The 16509-nt window shown below is 41.8% G+C and overlaps 1 protein-coding gene across 1 annotated transcript in view; it reads left to right on the top strand.

Annotated features, from left to right (window-relative positions):
- Nucleotides 1-16509, top strand: part of bahcc1b (BAH domain and coiled-coil containing 1b) — a 120709-nt gene that overhangs the window by 48629 nt on the left and 55571 nt on the right. The window contains exons 3-7 of the mRNA XM_052102799.1: nucleotides 2801-2977; nucleotides 12366-12485; nucleotides 12634-14631; nucleotides 15497-15611; nucleotides 15933-16123. Coding sequence (XP_051958759.1) covers nucleotides 2801-2977; nucleotides 12366-12485; nucleotides 12634-14631; nucleotides 15497-15611; nucleotides 15933-16123 — 2601 coding nt within the window. The remainder of the gene's footprint in view (nucleotides 1-2800; nucleotides 2978-12365; nucleotides 12486-12633; nucleotides 14632-15496; nucleotides 15612-15932; nucleotides 16124-16509) is intronic.

Below are 16509 nucleotides of genomic sequence, written 5' to 3'. Positions count from 1 at the left end.
GAAAAAAGTCAATAAAGCAAAGCAAACAAGAGGAAACGTTTCATTAAAGGGAAGTTGGCAGAGGGCGTAGAGGAGGAGCGGTGAGGGGGGAGGAGAGAGAAGGCTGTATGTACTCTTGAGGAGAGGGCTGGGTATGGCTGGGGAATGCTGGAGCTTGTTGGAAATTGAGCTGCTCTTTAGCCTTCAGGCTGCAGATCCACGCCGGCTGGCAGAGTTGAATCATGCAGGCGTAGTTAAATTCAAGCCACTGCTGGATCTAAAATCAGACCAGGGTGGATCAGGGTGGATTTAATTTTATTTTTTCATTGTGACAACATCATCCCTGCTGAAAAGACTAGCTTAGACTTGAAAAATCTTTTGCTAGTTAGAGTTGGTCTGGTGCAGGTCAAACTTTTAGATTGAATAATTTATCTCAGGGTTCCCCCAGTCATGGAAAATCTGATAATATCAGGGAATATTTAAACAGTGTTTTCCAGGTGGGAAAAAGTAATGGAAGTTAGTGAAGTCCCAAAAGTTATGGAAAAGTCATGGAAATGTCTATACTGAATATAGTTTTTTCCAGTTTGTCTTTTGTCTAAAATATGTCATGAGCTAGATATTGCTCTTGTGTAGAGGGAAACTTGCTTGCAGATCATAGTTATGTCTGATTTGTCAGTCAATCTTTCTTTTGAGTCAGTTCTGTTCAATTAATTAGTCAAAACAATTCACAAATTGGTCTAAATGATTAATGACCTGGAAAAGTTATGGAAAAGTCATGAAAATGTATTAATCAAAAAAGTGGGAACTCTGTTGGTATGGCGAAGCTGGTTGACCAGCAAATCTTTTCTTGTGATGCTGGTTGACCTAGTAAGACTTACTGGTTAAACCTAGTTGACAAAGCCTGCAGAGAGCACCAGCACAACAGTAACCTATGCTGGGGACAATTAGATAATTACCAGATGATGATGATGATTTGCTGGCCTTTTCAGCCAGGATCTCTGATCTTTTGCCATTTCTGGAGATTTTTTTAAGTCTCATGTTGAGATGAATGTGGTATGTTTTGTCTTTGTTATACCATTTATGTTATACACAACTAACTGTAAATTGGCTGTTTTTTCTACTTCTACTCTGGAAAAGACCTTGGAGTTTTTGAAAGCGTGCATTTTTCCAGAATTGATGAGACCACACCCGTGATACATTACCGATGACTGCAGCACTCTTGGAGAACACAGGCCTTTCATTTGTGTAGTGGAGCCTGTGGGAAGGTGGTAGGGACATTTGGGAGGAGAGGACGGTCATAATGTGTGTTGGGAATTTTGTGGCTTCGGTCACACTGCTTCATGTAAGGGGAAACTGTTCTTAGACCAGCTCAAAAGGCTACTCTCATCCCCCACTACAAGGGGAGTGAGTGGGCGAGAGGAGACAAAGTGTCTTGTCGGCTCTGATCCCAAGAAAGCCAGCATCCACCCTGGCACCGGCGGCCTAACGTCTTCCCAAACCTGTAATTCTGCTGCTCTTTCCCTCTTTTCTCGACTTTATTCCACCCCCTTCAGTTGCTGGGGTTTCAGCCTAGGGCTCGGGCTGTGGCCTGGTGCTCTGTTTATCTTGAGAGAGCAGTCATTTAGTAATTTCACACCCATAAACGTCTTCCTTAACCTCATCCCTCTCACCCACGTTAATTAACTTTTATCAGTTTAGGAAATGAAACCGCACCCGCCTTCACCTCTGTGTTTAATTGGTGGTGTTGCTTGTTTCAGAGGACACAAGGGCAGGGTCTTTGTCAAGGGAGACAAACAGGAAACCACATTAGTATGCACTGAAACTAACAATATAGTGTGCGCATAAATAGTACTTTTTCATCTGTAATGATTTCACGGTGTGTTGTTATTCTCGTAAATTTCTTTCAGAAATTGTTAGAGCTGAACGGTTGTAATGTGTCATCTTAAACACAATTCTGTCTATTAAACGTTATGTTTAATAGACTTATATGATTATTCAATATGCTGAATCCATGTGCAAATCATTTCCAGTGAGCCTTTATCTTTATATTACATTTTACATTTATTAAATCATACCTCTATAGCATCGATACGTACATTAATCAAACTCATTGGAGCATTGAAAATTTGGTTTGTTTTTTGTTGTTGTTGAGAAACAAGAGATAGATGATTTACTAAGAAAATGTAATGACTGTCCATGTGTTTGCATGTACTGTGCATGTGTAATGAATTTCATTTAACCCTTGCTGGCTTGAATGTATAAAGTAATGAGGTATGTTGATCTGAGGTTGCTATCTTCACGTCCACATCTAACTTTCATTCCATTACCCTCATATTTTTTCCCTCTCTCTTTCTGTGTCTGTTCTGATCAGTTCTCGGAGGGTGATGTAGGTGTCTTTTGGTAATGAGTGTTTGGATGAGGATGTATTACAGGCTGCTTCTTATTGTCCTGTGTAGGTCTTGTTGCAAAGTGTGTGAGAGTGTGTAGAGAGAGCAGGGCTTAGAGGCTATGGCAGAGAGATCACAGAGACTTAATTATGGGAACTGTGTCTTAGAAACAGGCCGCATGCTTTCAAAAGCTCTTCTAATCTGTCTCTTTCTGTCTCTCTCACTTTTTCTTCGCTGTTTCTGTCTTATTTTGTTGGAATTATTTTTTAAAAGGAGGAATGTTAACATTTGGGACATGTTTCAGAATTTATCAATTCTTTATGCCTATTTATAATGGGTGTAATGTTTCCATGGGTGTCCTCTTCATAATTTTCAAATAATTTGGTCATATTGTGAATTGTCTGATTGTAACCCCAGTTTTCTATCTCCTGCAGGCAGTGGACTGATAGGGAACTCCTCTGCCTCTTTCATGGGTACGTTTCTGGCCAGCAGTCTGGGTTCTCCTACCACCCACCCAACCGGACCTCCATCATCCCCCTCGTCTCCGCCCTATCGGACTGGACCTCACTCCACAGCCCCATCACAGATCTGGTTCCCCCACTCACATGAAGGTGAGATATTTCAATTCCCATCCATCCTCCTGTCCATTCATCCATTCATCATGCATCCACCTATTTATTCATTTATTAATCTTCATCATCCACCCATCCATCCGTCTATTCATTCATCTTCATCATCCATCCATCCATCCACCCATCCATCCATCCATCCATCCATCCATCCATCCATCCATCCATCCATCCGTCCATCCATCCATCCGTCCTTCTCTCTTTCCATCCATACATCCATCAAATTTTTTCGATGTGCTCTTCTGCTCCACACCAGTCACTGATAACATTTAATACATTTCTGTTTTATTGATCTTTTGTGCACTTTGTGTTAAAGTTGTAATCTAATGTACATGCTTTAAAATAATGAGTACATTCTTGGTATGTTTATAGATCTTAACATAAATATTTACATTAAATGAATAATGATAAATGTGAGTGAGTGAATATAGTTTAAAGATTTTTATATGAACTTGTATGCATGCCTTTTCCTTTTAAATGCTATGGTCAGTTGAGCCCCACATATCTGTATTTTATCAGATCTACATGAGACCATGTACAATTGTGTGTGTGTGTGTGTGTGTGTGTGTGTGTGTGTGTGTGTGTGTGTGTGTGTGTGTGTGTGTGTGTGTGTGTGTGTGTGTGTATCAGTGAGGGTTAAGTGCTCTGTAGCTGCGGTGCTCTTGGCAGCTGGCAGAATGGAACAGTAATTGTGGTTGGCAGTGAACACAGTGGTGTTACTGCTGGCACCCAGCGCTACTGTAACTGAATGACTGAACAAATCTGTGTGTGCGAGACCGAACGAGAGAGAGAGAAATATGCCGAGCCATAGCCGACCTTGTGCATAACTCTGCTGTGTACACAGCTTTACATATACCATCAACAACTCTACCATACTATAACAATAATCATAGCCATAATGATGATGGTCCTGATTGTCACCGTGGAAAAAAACAATAATAACAATAATATTAATAACAGAATGAGCCTATAATGATGCAAACGGCCCCATCATAATGATAATAGCTCATTATCTAAATCAGTCTTTAATTGTGCTTAGACCCTCGAAGTAGCTGATTGGTTGGCTCTGTATCCCCCCAGTCATGTCCCTGCTCACCCTCCTTCATTTGCATAAAAAGTATGTCATCAAATCGAGCCATGCAATTACCCCAACCCTGTTCCCCTGGAGACGGTCCAGCTACCAATGATGTGATGCCCCACCTGACCTATTAGGCCGGGGGGGTGAAAGGGGGGGAAGGACAGGAGAGAAGAGTGTTAGTTGATTGGATGGAGCAGGACCTCCTGTGTGGTCCTGGAAATTGTTAATTAATATTCATTAACTTAATGAGGACCGCACTGAATGGCACTAGTCTGTTGGACACCATGGTAAGAAAAGACATTTGAACATTTTTGTGATTGGATTTCATGGAGAAGTTTGAGTGATTTGTTGGTCATAATTGTCAATCCATTGTGTACTATTTACTTATAGTAGCTAAATAAGGATATACTATGCCCTATAAATGCTGTAACTACACCAACATAGAAATTAAATGGCTTCAAAAAATGTTGATTGTCCAGATAAATGTGGATTACAAAAAGTAACACTTTGACTCTGAATCTTAGCATAGTTGAGTCAAACCCATCTGTCACAGGACACAATTTTGGTGATTACCCAATTTTGACAAAGTGTGTAGTTTCTGCGTTTTGCCTTTGCTGTGCAGCATGGACATTTATTGTTTATTATATAAAGCTATTAATAATGACTACAGACTAACCCTAAGCCACATCCTAACTCTAAAAGAAAACTTTTAGCAATTTTAGCAGCAGTTTATTTAGTTATTTTATTTTATTTTATACATTTTCCAATTTAAGACAACCCTGACTGTCCTCAAAGGGTGGCTTTGTAAGATTTAGCTCACTTTTATGGACAGTTTTGTTCCAAACTATGTCCTTTCTTGTAATCACAAATTACCAATGTCATTGGTCCATCTAGTCCATTGCTGAGAAATGTAACATGTATTACATGCAGTGGTCTGGTTGACTGCGGCTTGCACTGAGATTGTTTATCATAGCGTACAGTTATACACTCACTGAGCACTTTATTAGGAACACTGTAGTCCAAATGAGTCCCGACGTGGTCTTCTGCTGTTGTAGCCCATCAGCCTCAAGGTTTTTCTGTCAACTCAAACAAGTCTGGTCATTCTCCTCTCTCATCAACAAAGCGTTTCCATCCGCAGAACAGACGCTCACTGCATGATTTTTTTGGTACCATTCTAAGTAAACTCTACAGATAGTTGTGTGTGAAAATCCCAGGAGATCAGCAGTTACAGAAACACTCAAACCAGCCCATCTGGCACCAACAATCATGCCACAGTCGAAATCACTGAGATCACATTTTTCCCCATTCTAATGGTTGATGTGAACATTAACTGAAGCTCCTGATCCGTATCTACATGATTTTATGCATTCTACTGCTGCCAGACGATTGGCTGATTAGATAATCGCATTAATAAGTAGGTGTACAGGTGTTCCTAATAAAGTGTTCAGTGAGCGTGTAATATGACAAGATAACATAATATGCTCTTTGCGACCGATAACGTCACAGGAAGGTAAGCATTACCATCCCTGAACAGTCAAAAATATTGTCAAGGAACCCACCTTGTTTCATGCTAACTGCCATTCTGCCGCTCTTCCTTTCTATGGTATATACAAAAATACACATACACAAACAACTGTAATATTGCTGTGAGATATTCAGATTTGGGGGGTTGATGTGGGGTTTCCTCAGCCAGGCCCTGGGGTCTCGTGACCCTTAAGGTTAAACCCAACTGCAACGGTCTACTTCCTGCTCAGACAACCGACACTCACACATGGGGCGTGCATCTGTGTGTGTATTTGTGTGGGTACGTGTGTACAGTTTTAACTGAGAGATGCTGAGGGTTAAAAGCATCACCACAGGGAGGTGCTGGCTTCCGGACTCTGCTGAGCATGTGTGTGTATGTGTGTCCTCCCTGTCTGTTGGCCCCTCGGATCCTCTTTTGGCTATGAACCGTTTGTGGTCAGGCCCCACTTTTCAAACCCTGCTTTATCTATCCCGGTCATGTGTGTGTTTGTGTGTGAGGTGGGTGTGTGAGAGATGCGTTTGTAATCATCTCTTAGAAATAGGACAACCTAACTGATACCCAGATAACTCACCCAACCGCCCTGTGGCAGACAAATCAAATCAGTCACTGGCGTATGTATATGTGTTATGTTTCTTACAAACAGAGAAACAATAATGAGTGGGTCCCAACAGTTATGTGTGAGTTGAGGTGCATGGTGCTATAGTACTACAGTAATAGTACTCAAAAAGTTTTTAATACATGTAAGATTTTCCCCCATGGAACACAAAAGGAGTTATTTTGCTGAATGTTCATTTTGCACTTTTCCATACAATAAGTGGATAGTAACTGGGACTGTCAAGTTCCAAAAAAACAATAATTGACAACAAATAAAAACATGAATGAATGAATGGGGGGTGAGGATAGCAACTTATATTTTCACACAAAGCTATCATGTTACTTCAGAAGGAATATTACTAAGTCATACTACTTTTATTTTGCCCTTTTGGTAGCTTTACAGATGGAGTTAACTTCTACTTTAATTAGAAGTATTAAGCAGCATTGGAGTTTCCTTAATAACTTATTTTGTGTTCCACAATAGAAAAAACAACAATAGTTTTTGTGGTTCAAGTATTTTGGTTTGATGATTTGAAGTAGATATATGATAGAATAGAGCTCTTTTTTTTTCTCTTTTTACCATTTTCAATGAATGGTTCCATGTAAAACTGGAGTTATAGTGTGTGTATGCATACGTTCAATTTTCAAAGCAAACTGGTCACCTGTTTTCCCAGCTGTGTGATCTCTCTAAGGAACATCAGGTTGTGATTGTGCCTGACCAAAGGTTGCTTGTATTTATCCTCTTTCTTTCTCTCTTATTCATACACTCACATACATACACACATATTTTCACACTCTAAATTCTTTTAACAAGTGTTCTGTGCAGCAAAATATTTAACCGCATGATTGAGTGTTACTCTGGGTGTTAATGTAAAATGCCTAGAGCAGGTAGAAAAGAAAAAGCATTAAGAGTTTATACTTTGTAAGTGTGTTTGTGGGAGAGAGAGAGAGAGAGAGAGAGAGAGAGAGAGAGAGAGAGAGAGAGAGAGAGAGAAAGGAAAGAGAAAGAGAGAGAGAGTTGGCTCAGAGCAACAGAGAGGGATCACCTTTGAAGTCCCGGCTGGCGGAGGAAGCCAGGCTTGGCTTGGTACATTTCATGCAGTGACTGTGAGTGTGTGTGGAGGGTGTTTAGCCTGGGAAAAGACACGGAGACAGTTTGTATATTTCGTAATAAATGAGAGCATAAGAGGAAAATAATTGGTTACAGTAGCTTGTGTACACCCGCTCAAATATATGTTCATACTCTCCCCCCGACTCACACAAACATACACACTCCTTCCAAATGATTGTTTTTAGAGACTGAATCCTGGAAGCCCCAATCGGCCAGCTGCCAGTTGGCCAAACTCCAGTGTCTGGCGGCCAGCCAACACACAGATCTGCCATCCGAGACTCCATCCCTCTCCCTCTTTCATACACATACACTCTTTTACTCCCATCTTATTGTCCTTTTTCTTTTATCTCTCACTCTCTATACTTCTCTCTCCTTGATGTCCTGAAGCACTCTTCCTCTACATGACTTGTTTTTTGTTCATTCCTCTTTACTCTTCACCTCCTGTCCATCCCTCCTCCTTTTTAAACCTTTTTCCCCATCGTTTGTCGCTTTGAGGTTCTAACACCTTCTCTTTATATTGATTATCGAAAGGCCATCATATCTCATTAGCTCTTTTTCATCTCTTTTCCTTTTATTTTTTACAAATCGGATAGATACTAAATTCTGATTGGTTGGGCCTCACTCTGAGCCGTAAATCGAAGCACATCTGGGATGGCATATTATATATTAATACACTAATTTACTGCATTGCTTGCCAACCATCTACAGAGCAGCTTTTTGGCTATATTACTTAGCAGAAGAATTATTTTCATTATTATTATTAATCAATATAACTATTTAATTGACCATTGGTGTCTTATATCATATTGCTGTTGTGACTGTTTTATATAAGCAATAAGTCATTTCAGGCTGTGCATGACATCTTTTTTGTTGTTGTTGTTGTTGCACTCTCTGTGGCTGCATTCTGCAGCCGTTGATTCAGCACATCTCGCAATTAACAGAGCTGACAAGATCCCCTCCCCTACTCCTCCTCTTCTCCTGCTCTGTCCTGCTCTCTCCTCCCTCCATCTGCCTGCTTCGTTTCCTCGCTTTGCTTTAATTAGAGGATTAGACGGGCACATTTGAGTTAGCCTTGTTTTCTTATATTTTACCTCTCTCTGAATTTTAATGTACATTTTTTGTACATTTGTATTGCCAGAGCAGTGCAAAATAAGTTATTTGAATTGAAATAACAATAGTGCATAGAACTATCAATACAATTTCAGGATATATTTGCACTTATCAGATAAACAATAGTATAAATCAAATAAGAAAAATAGAATGTACTTTTTGAATTAAAAACACAACACTCAAAATAAAATAATAAAATATGAAGTTAAAATTAAAACAAGCTAAAATGGATAAAGACTAAATGCATCTCACATTTGGGCTGTAATCTGATGCGGTGTATTGTGCTCTGCATGTAAAGGTATATAATTGTGTCCTGGCTGCTGGAGAAGCTGGTGTTGTATTACAGTAGGAGCTCTGCTTAAAGATGACAGCAGATTGACTGGTACGACCGATTCAGATTTCGGCAGGAAATGGGTGCCAAAAATTGTGTGTGTGTATGTATATATATATATAGCAGCTAATAATTTGATAAAATGTCCTGCTTAAAGCAAACATTGGTTCTCACCAGTGTTAATGTGTGTGTGTGTGTGTGTGTGTGTGTGTGTGTGTGTGTGTGTGTGTGTGTACGTACATGTTTATACTACATTGTAGCGACCAATGTCCCCACAAGGATAGGAAAACCTGAAGCCCAGCCAGCGGTCCCCATGAGGAAAATGGCTTATTAAACATACTAAAAGATGTTTTTTGAAAATGTAAATAAACAAAACGTTTTCTTTGAGGGTTAGGTTTAGGGGTAGGGTTAGGGGATAGAAATGATCATTAGAGCTGTATAAAATCCTTAAAATGAATGGAAGTCTATGGAGAGTCCCCACAATGACATAAAAACAAATTTGTGTGTGTGCTAGCATAGAGTGTGAGTGTGTCTGTCTATGTGTGATAGAGTACGTAGTCCTGTGTGGCCTCTCGCTCGTTCCCTCACACACAACCACAGATCCTATTTGACTTTGTTTGGGACCCAATCCAACACTCCCCACCTGTATTTCACTGCCTCTTAGTCTTACAGAATAAAAACAGTACCTTGGCTTCTTACCCAAATCCCAGTTTGATCTGGCAGAGGGAACTCCTGTTACTCTCTCATTCATCATTTAGATGAATAAAATTTTCATTTTGACTGTGGACCTGTATTTTAGAATAAGAGTTCTGTCTTTATTGCTTTGTGTGTTATCTATGTGGCATCCAGGTAAAGGGTGTTCAGTGAAACCTTGTGGCTGGAATCTCTAGCCTGTAATAGTCTGTGCTGGACCATGTTTATTGCTCATCATTAGAGTGTGATTGCTTTCAGACTGCCGTGCTGCTCTGCTCTAATTGTTGGCATTTAAATTTATTTTGGAAGGGAGAGATTATAGTGATTGTTGCCTCCCGTTTGCTCCTCTCCACTCATCCCATCTCATTTTCTCTATTTTCCTCTTGTCTCACCTCCCCTTCTCTCCTTTTGTCTCATCTATTTTCTTGTCCTCTTCTCTCATTCGCACCAGCAAGCTTAAATGCACACTCGCACGCACGCACACACAAACAAGAGCATACACAAACAGGGGCATACACACGTTTACAAACGATAATGTGATAACTGTACTGTTTTCATTGCTATCTCTCTTTCCTTCTTTGTGTGTCTATAGTGAATATGTGTGTCTGTGTGTGTGTGTGTATCTGCACCCGCTGCAAGAGTGTGTGCAGTGCACATGTGTGTGTAGATAAAATTGAATTTCACTGGCTATAGGAAATGAGTGCAGCCAGAATGCCTGATATTACACATCTGGACTCCCTTGTGATGTCACTGTCATCAGGATGCTCCACTGGTGTCAATTAGTAGGAGAGGCAGAGAGAGGGGGAGGTCTCCTTCCTTCCTTCTTTTGTCTCTCTTTCACTCCCTATCTCTCCTTCATTGACACTCACATATGTACCTATACAGACAATTACTACTTGTCTCTCTCATAATCTGGCTCTCAAAATGATATGCTCTGTCTGTATTGCACTAACAACCATTCGTTCACATCTCCCGTTCTCACTTTCACCATCTTGCTCATTACAAAGGTTTTATTAATGCTACCTAAATGTCTCTAAAAAGGTTAGTTAAAAAAAAATATATATATATATATATATATATATATATATATATATATATAATAAAAATCTGTCATCGTTTACTCACCCTCATGTTGTTCCAAACTTATATGACTTACTATACTTTCTAATGTGTAACAAAAAAAAAAGAAATGTTAGGCAGAATTATATTCTCGGTTACCATTCAATTTCATTGCATCTTTTTTGTCCATACAATGGAAGTAAATGTTGACTGAGACTAAAATTCAGCCTAACATCTCCTTTTGTGTTCAATGGAAGAAAGTCATACAGGTTTGGAACAACATAAGGATGAGTGAGTAATGACAGACATTTTATTTTTGGGTGAACTAGCCCTTTAAAATACAGGAACTACAGCACTTGGAGTTGAAACACTCCAAGATATTATGAAGGAATGACATGTCAATTGGTTCTCTTCCAGGGTTTTCCATTGTGTCAGGGCTGACTGGGTCATGATAGTGTATGTGTGTTTTGTAGGCTATGGGACAATATTTATGTGGAATGCTGAGGATGAACATTATGGACTGCTGTTTACTTTGGCCCAGACTGTTAAACATTTAACTGCATTCAATTAAACAGTGTATAAGGACACACTGAAGGGTGTCTCAAACAAATACATGCACAAACACAGCAACACGCTCTCCAAAAAAAAAAAAAACAGGATACTTACACAGATTAGAAACACTCATACAGACTTCTTTTTAACAGACAGAAAGGAACACACACACACCACACACACCACACACAGCACAGATGGCTATAATAGCTATGTGTTGTGGACGGGTTAAGAGTGTGAACTTTGTCTGCCTGGCCGTTGACCTCTGCTTCTCTGTGGTTGGGTTTTAGCCATGTGCTTAGTTTACACATAAAAACATCCTACTGCTGCCCCCGCTGTAGCCTTCACTATCCCAGGACACAGTTGAATGTCCTTGAAGGTGCAAAGTCAAGCAAAGAGGCTGTTTACCTTCCTCTGAACTCAACCCATGGGATGTGGTCATAACTATTTAAAAGAGCGTTTTGCATTGGTTTTATTTTGTGTTTTTGTGTGTCTGTGTAGCATAGACTGAATGCATTATGTGATATCCCCATCTACAGTATACAGTATCCATATATATATATATATATATATATATATATATATATATATATATATATATATATATATGAATACACAAACAAAACTCTAATAAATTATGTGATATAATTTGGCAGTTGCCAGGGTGTTGCAGTGCGGTCTCTTAAAATTAGCAGTATGAGCAAGAGAAATTGTGATGCTTGCCTTAGCAATTGCAAGCTCTTGCAAGCAACTCTAAAATGTACTATAAAAGCTGTAATTTCAAGTAATTGTAAAAATTGTGCTGAATGACTCCAGTCAGGCTTCCTAAGCAACCAATTGGCCCGGTTGCTAGGGTAGGTAGAGTTATGTTGGGTTAGCCTCCTCGTGGTCACTATAATGTGGTTCTCGCTCTCGGTGGGGCTCGTGATGAGTTGTGTGTGGATGCCGCAGAGAATAGAGTGAGCCTCCTCACGCGCCAGGTCTCGTCACTATACCACCACAAGGACTTATAGTGCAATGGGAATTGGGCATTCCAAAATGGAGAGTAAAGGGGAGAAAAAAAATGAATTGTAAACATGAGCTACTCAGGTACTCATAAATGTCGAGTGAAGACATTAACTTATTTGTTTGTGCAGGGTTTTTCTGGGAAAGGTTGTGCCGTGCTGTAGGGCTTTGTGAACCTGTGTCCAGCCATAGTACAGCAAAAGGCCAAAACTGTCACTCTCTTTTGTTATGTTTGTTTATGCTGACAATGTTCTCTTCCCCTCTGCGCTCTCTCTCTCTCTTTTTCTCTCTCTCTCTCTCTTTCTCTCTCAGCCCCAGGGTATCCCCGCTTTTCAGGGAGTCTAGCCCCCACCTTCTTATCTATGAGCCCCCTGGATCACCATGGCAACAGCAGTGTACTCTATGGACAGCATTTCTATGACACTCAGAAAGGTGAGTCAGGTTCCATTTTATCTGTCAAGCTACAATGATCAGTCTGCATATGAACATATTTGTGTCTTAAGTTTTAAATTATGGATTATCACCTTTTTTCTTTCATACTTTCTTCCTTCATTTCGTTCTTTCTTTTTTCTTTCCTAAGATTTCTATCTAAGAGGCCTCCCATCACAACCCCACCTTCTCTCCACCAATCACAGCTTCCCACCATTATCTCGGACCGCCCCCACCCATCCGCTGGATTCCTGTAGCCGGGAGAGGGATTCTGGGAGCGCACATTCCCAGAAGAGCTCCAAAGAGACAGGTGTAGCAGAGCGAAGAGTAGGATCCGGTGGAAAAGATAAAGAAAAGAGTAAACAGGACTCTAAGCAGGATCGCCAGCACCATGGCCAGCCACTTCCCAACCTTCATCACCACCAGCACCATCACTCCCAAAGCTTAGAAGAGGACCTCCAGAACAAAGACGACCCCAAGCACCTTAGCTCTTGCCTGCTTAGCACAAAGACCCAGAATGGCTCTGACACAGGGGCAACAGCCAGGGGCTCCTTGCCCAGTTGTGTAGGACCAGGAGCCTCGGGTCTGGGGACTGGCCGGCAGCCAAGTGGAGAAGGTCACTATTGTAAGGAGGGGGTCAGTGGAGAGATGCGAATTAGTGAGCCACCCTCAGACTGTCTTCGACACAGTGCCATGCTAGGCCATGCCCACCCAATGTCCTACTCCATACCCCCTCCTCTGAGCATTGGCTCTGCTGTAGGAGGATCCTGGCTCCACCCAAGTCATCCACACCATCACCATCCTCATCATCACCATCCAGATCTCTTCTGCCCACCTCCCCCTGCCCCACTCACCATGCCCTCTGCTCAGGAAAAGAGCCTGGCTTCTGGAGCAGGCAGGGACTCTGAGGTAATGGGGCCTACCTTTGTGCCCTCCGTAGGGCCGCTGAGGGACAAAACCAGCGGACCATTTCAATTAGGAAACCCTCACTGTCGAGGTACAGGAGGTGGGATGGTGGCAGCTGGGGGAGGTGTTGGAGGAGGTATGGGGAAAGAAACCAAAACTCCTGAGAGGAGTAGCAGTGGAAGTCGAGCAGCTCCTCCTGCACCTCCCCAAATGCCTCCACCTAGTAGCTGCCAAAGAAAATCTTCCCAACAGCAAAATGCTTATGGCAAAGCAGACAAGAGCTCAGACTGGTCCCCGGGCCTTCATTCACGCACACATGAGGTTCAGCACAGACAAAATCAGCTACCCAGTTCGGTTAGGTCATGTAGCTTGGATGGCAATGAGGAATCTGATGCCTTTCGTCCTTCTCTGCCACTGGGGACGAAGGGTGGCCACCAAGCTAAGAGTAGCATATATGCCAGCACTCCACCATTTCGGGACTGTTCCCACTCAGGTCCATCAAACAGGGCTTCTTCTGAAGGTAAAGGTGGAACTAAGAGTGAGTGTAGTCTTCAAAGGAACAGTCAGAGAGTTGCACGGATACGTCATCAGCAGCACGGTAATGGAACTAGCACTGGCGGGATGGAGCCTAGCAATAATGTGCAAGAAAAAAGGACTACAGAATACAGCGGAGAGCAGACTGGCACTCCTCCCTCTTGGGGAGTGCGTGGACACCAGACTCGGCCGGATGAAGAACAGCACAAGGCACACAACTCTCTAGGTGCCGGCTCCCAGACTTCACGTGGGGTCCAAGGAACTCTTTCACCCCTAACGACCCTACAGGAGGCCACGTTGGGCTCCCAAGGACCTGAAAGCAATGCCATGAGGAGTCTGATGAAGTACAGCAGCCAGCAACCACTGCTGTTCTCTCAGAAGAGCCCATTTGGTGGTCTGGGCTGCCTCAAGCAGGGGTCAGCAACTGGGGAGAGGAGTGAGAGAAACGACAAAAGTGGAAGCAGTTCGAGCTGTGCGCTGCAGGAGGTGAAGCAGACCCTCCCCCCCAGGAGAGCCTCATCATCCGTGGAGAATGAGCGTTCGGAGCGGATGGGTAAGGACTCAGGGGAAGCTCAAGGGGAGGGAGAGGTGCGGCTGCCCCCTGTGGGGATAGCAGTGGCTGTTGCCAGGCAGAGAGAGCCCCCGTGTCGCCTGCCAGACGGGCATCCCACCCACAGCCACCACAGCAGAGTGATGCCCAGCATGAAGGGTAAGTGGCTGCCATCAGGAGGTCTAGTCTGTGTGTACGAATGTGTGTTCTAACAAGCTATTTTTAATTTGTCAGTATACTAGAGATACTTGATGAACTTTTAAAACTTAATTATGGTCTCCAATTATTTTTGGTTGTTAATCAATACATTGCATAGACATCAACATGGAGATTATTTCTGAAATGTTCTAGGTGTAGTCTTGCCATATTGAGTGTTACAGTCATTGTCAAAATGCTCTTAAATCTTCAATAGGCTACAATGTATAATATCTGCTTCGATGAGCATATGCCAAGATTGCATGAATGCAGGAGGACAGCTAGCTGCCATCTGTTTTATACACTGATTTGCTATAGCCCAGTAGAAACACCTTGTCTGTGCCCGAAATCTGAAAAATGCTGCCTTCTTAGGCAGTATACTGAGGAAGGAGGGCATCAAAACATGTCAGAATCCAGTGCCTGTGTAACATCCTGGCCATTGAGATGTTCATTGAGATGCCTCCATCTGGCGATTTTTGAAGGCAGCATAGATGTATGCTTCATTGCCTAAGATATTGGTTGAAAGATCAAAATGCTGTCTGAGCAACTTGTGATTTAGTTTCAACTAAAAAATAACCATTGTAGTCATTAAGTATTCACTTGGTTATCTTTAAAGCTCACTTAAATTTGTTCAGGATCACTAGATGCGTTGGAAGGTGGTCTGAAACCTTTAAAGATGCCTTGTTACTAAAATGCTGTCTGTTAATTCTAAGATTGACTGGGTAGGAAGGTTTTGGACACAGCCCTCAAAACTTTTGGCGCTGGACAGTCTTGGGTATTTGATCGGTAGTAGGTTTTCAGATTGTGGTACTTAACTGCTCTCTGATAGGTGTTGGACGCCCCATGTACCCGCTGGACCGGGAGGTAGATGATGAACGGAAAACAGTGTATGAGGGACAGCTTGGACTTCCTCCATTCGACCGAGAGAGAGAACTCCTCCTCAGGTATGGCTGTTAGCTGACTCTTAATACCACATTGAACTGTGTGAATTTGCAACACTGCTATCACAGAATCCTTTGCCATAACTTTTACAATTTGAAATTATTTAGTAGTCTAGCATGCAGACATACGTGCTATTTACTTATCATATTTGATAGAATTGCCATATTTACCATGATTACCTGTATCTAAATAAAGACCAGCCCTTTAATGACTTAACCTGCAAAGTTACATTGTAGTTGCATTGTAGAGAACCCATGTTGCATTGTAGTTCTTATCTCTCTCTTAGAGAGTCACATTTTGCCATTTTTATTTCTTTCCTTCAGGGAAAACAAAGAAAGAGTTGAGTTTGCCAGGATCCACCCCTCCAGTAGTTGCCATGGAGATCTGACCTCGCACCTTATTGTTCCAGGCAGTAGCCAATTAGGCACTGAGCCATCTGCTCATGCCCACCCCGCCCATCATCACTGGATGCCTCGGACAGGAAGTCCCTCCCTCTGGATGAGACACTCCTATGGTGAGCTAATACCATCTGTTTGTGCTGTTTTATTATTAGATGACAACATAGTTCACTGTCTTGTTGAACAGACAAATAATGCTACATGTCATAGTTTTACAAGTATTGTTTTATTAATTTTAATGATCAATGAGTAGACCTTATTCACAGCAGTGCCATCTTTGATTTTTGACAGGAATGACAATGAGGCTGTGAGGGACAGACGTACAGTTGTTTAAAGTGTTATTGGATCATTCCGCTGTTGAATTATTGAAAAAAAAATATCTTTCAAAGAAATTTCAGTTGACAAAAAACTCCAGAGTTGTGGAAAATTAGATATGATTTAGGAGCATTTTGATAGCATTTCATAGAAGAGGCTGTAAGAAAATCCCTCACATGTTTCATTC

The sequence above is a fragment of the Xyrauchen texanus genome, chromosome 33 (genome assembly GCF_025860055.1).
Source record: "Xyrauchen texanus isolate HMW12.3.18 chromosome 33, RBS_HiC_50CHRs, whole genome shotgun sequence".
In the NCBI taxonomy this organism is placed as follows: domain Eukaryota; kingdom Metazoa; phylum Chordata; class Actinopteri; order Cypriniformes; family Catostomidae; genus Xyrauchen; species Xyrauchen texanus.
The sequence above is the reverse complement of the archived record's forward strand: the minus strand, read 5'-3'. Positions and strand labels throughout refer to the sequence as shown.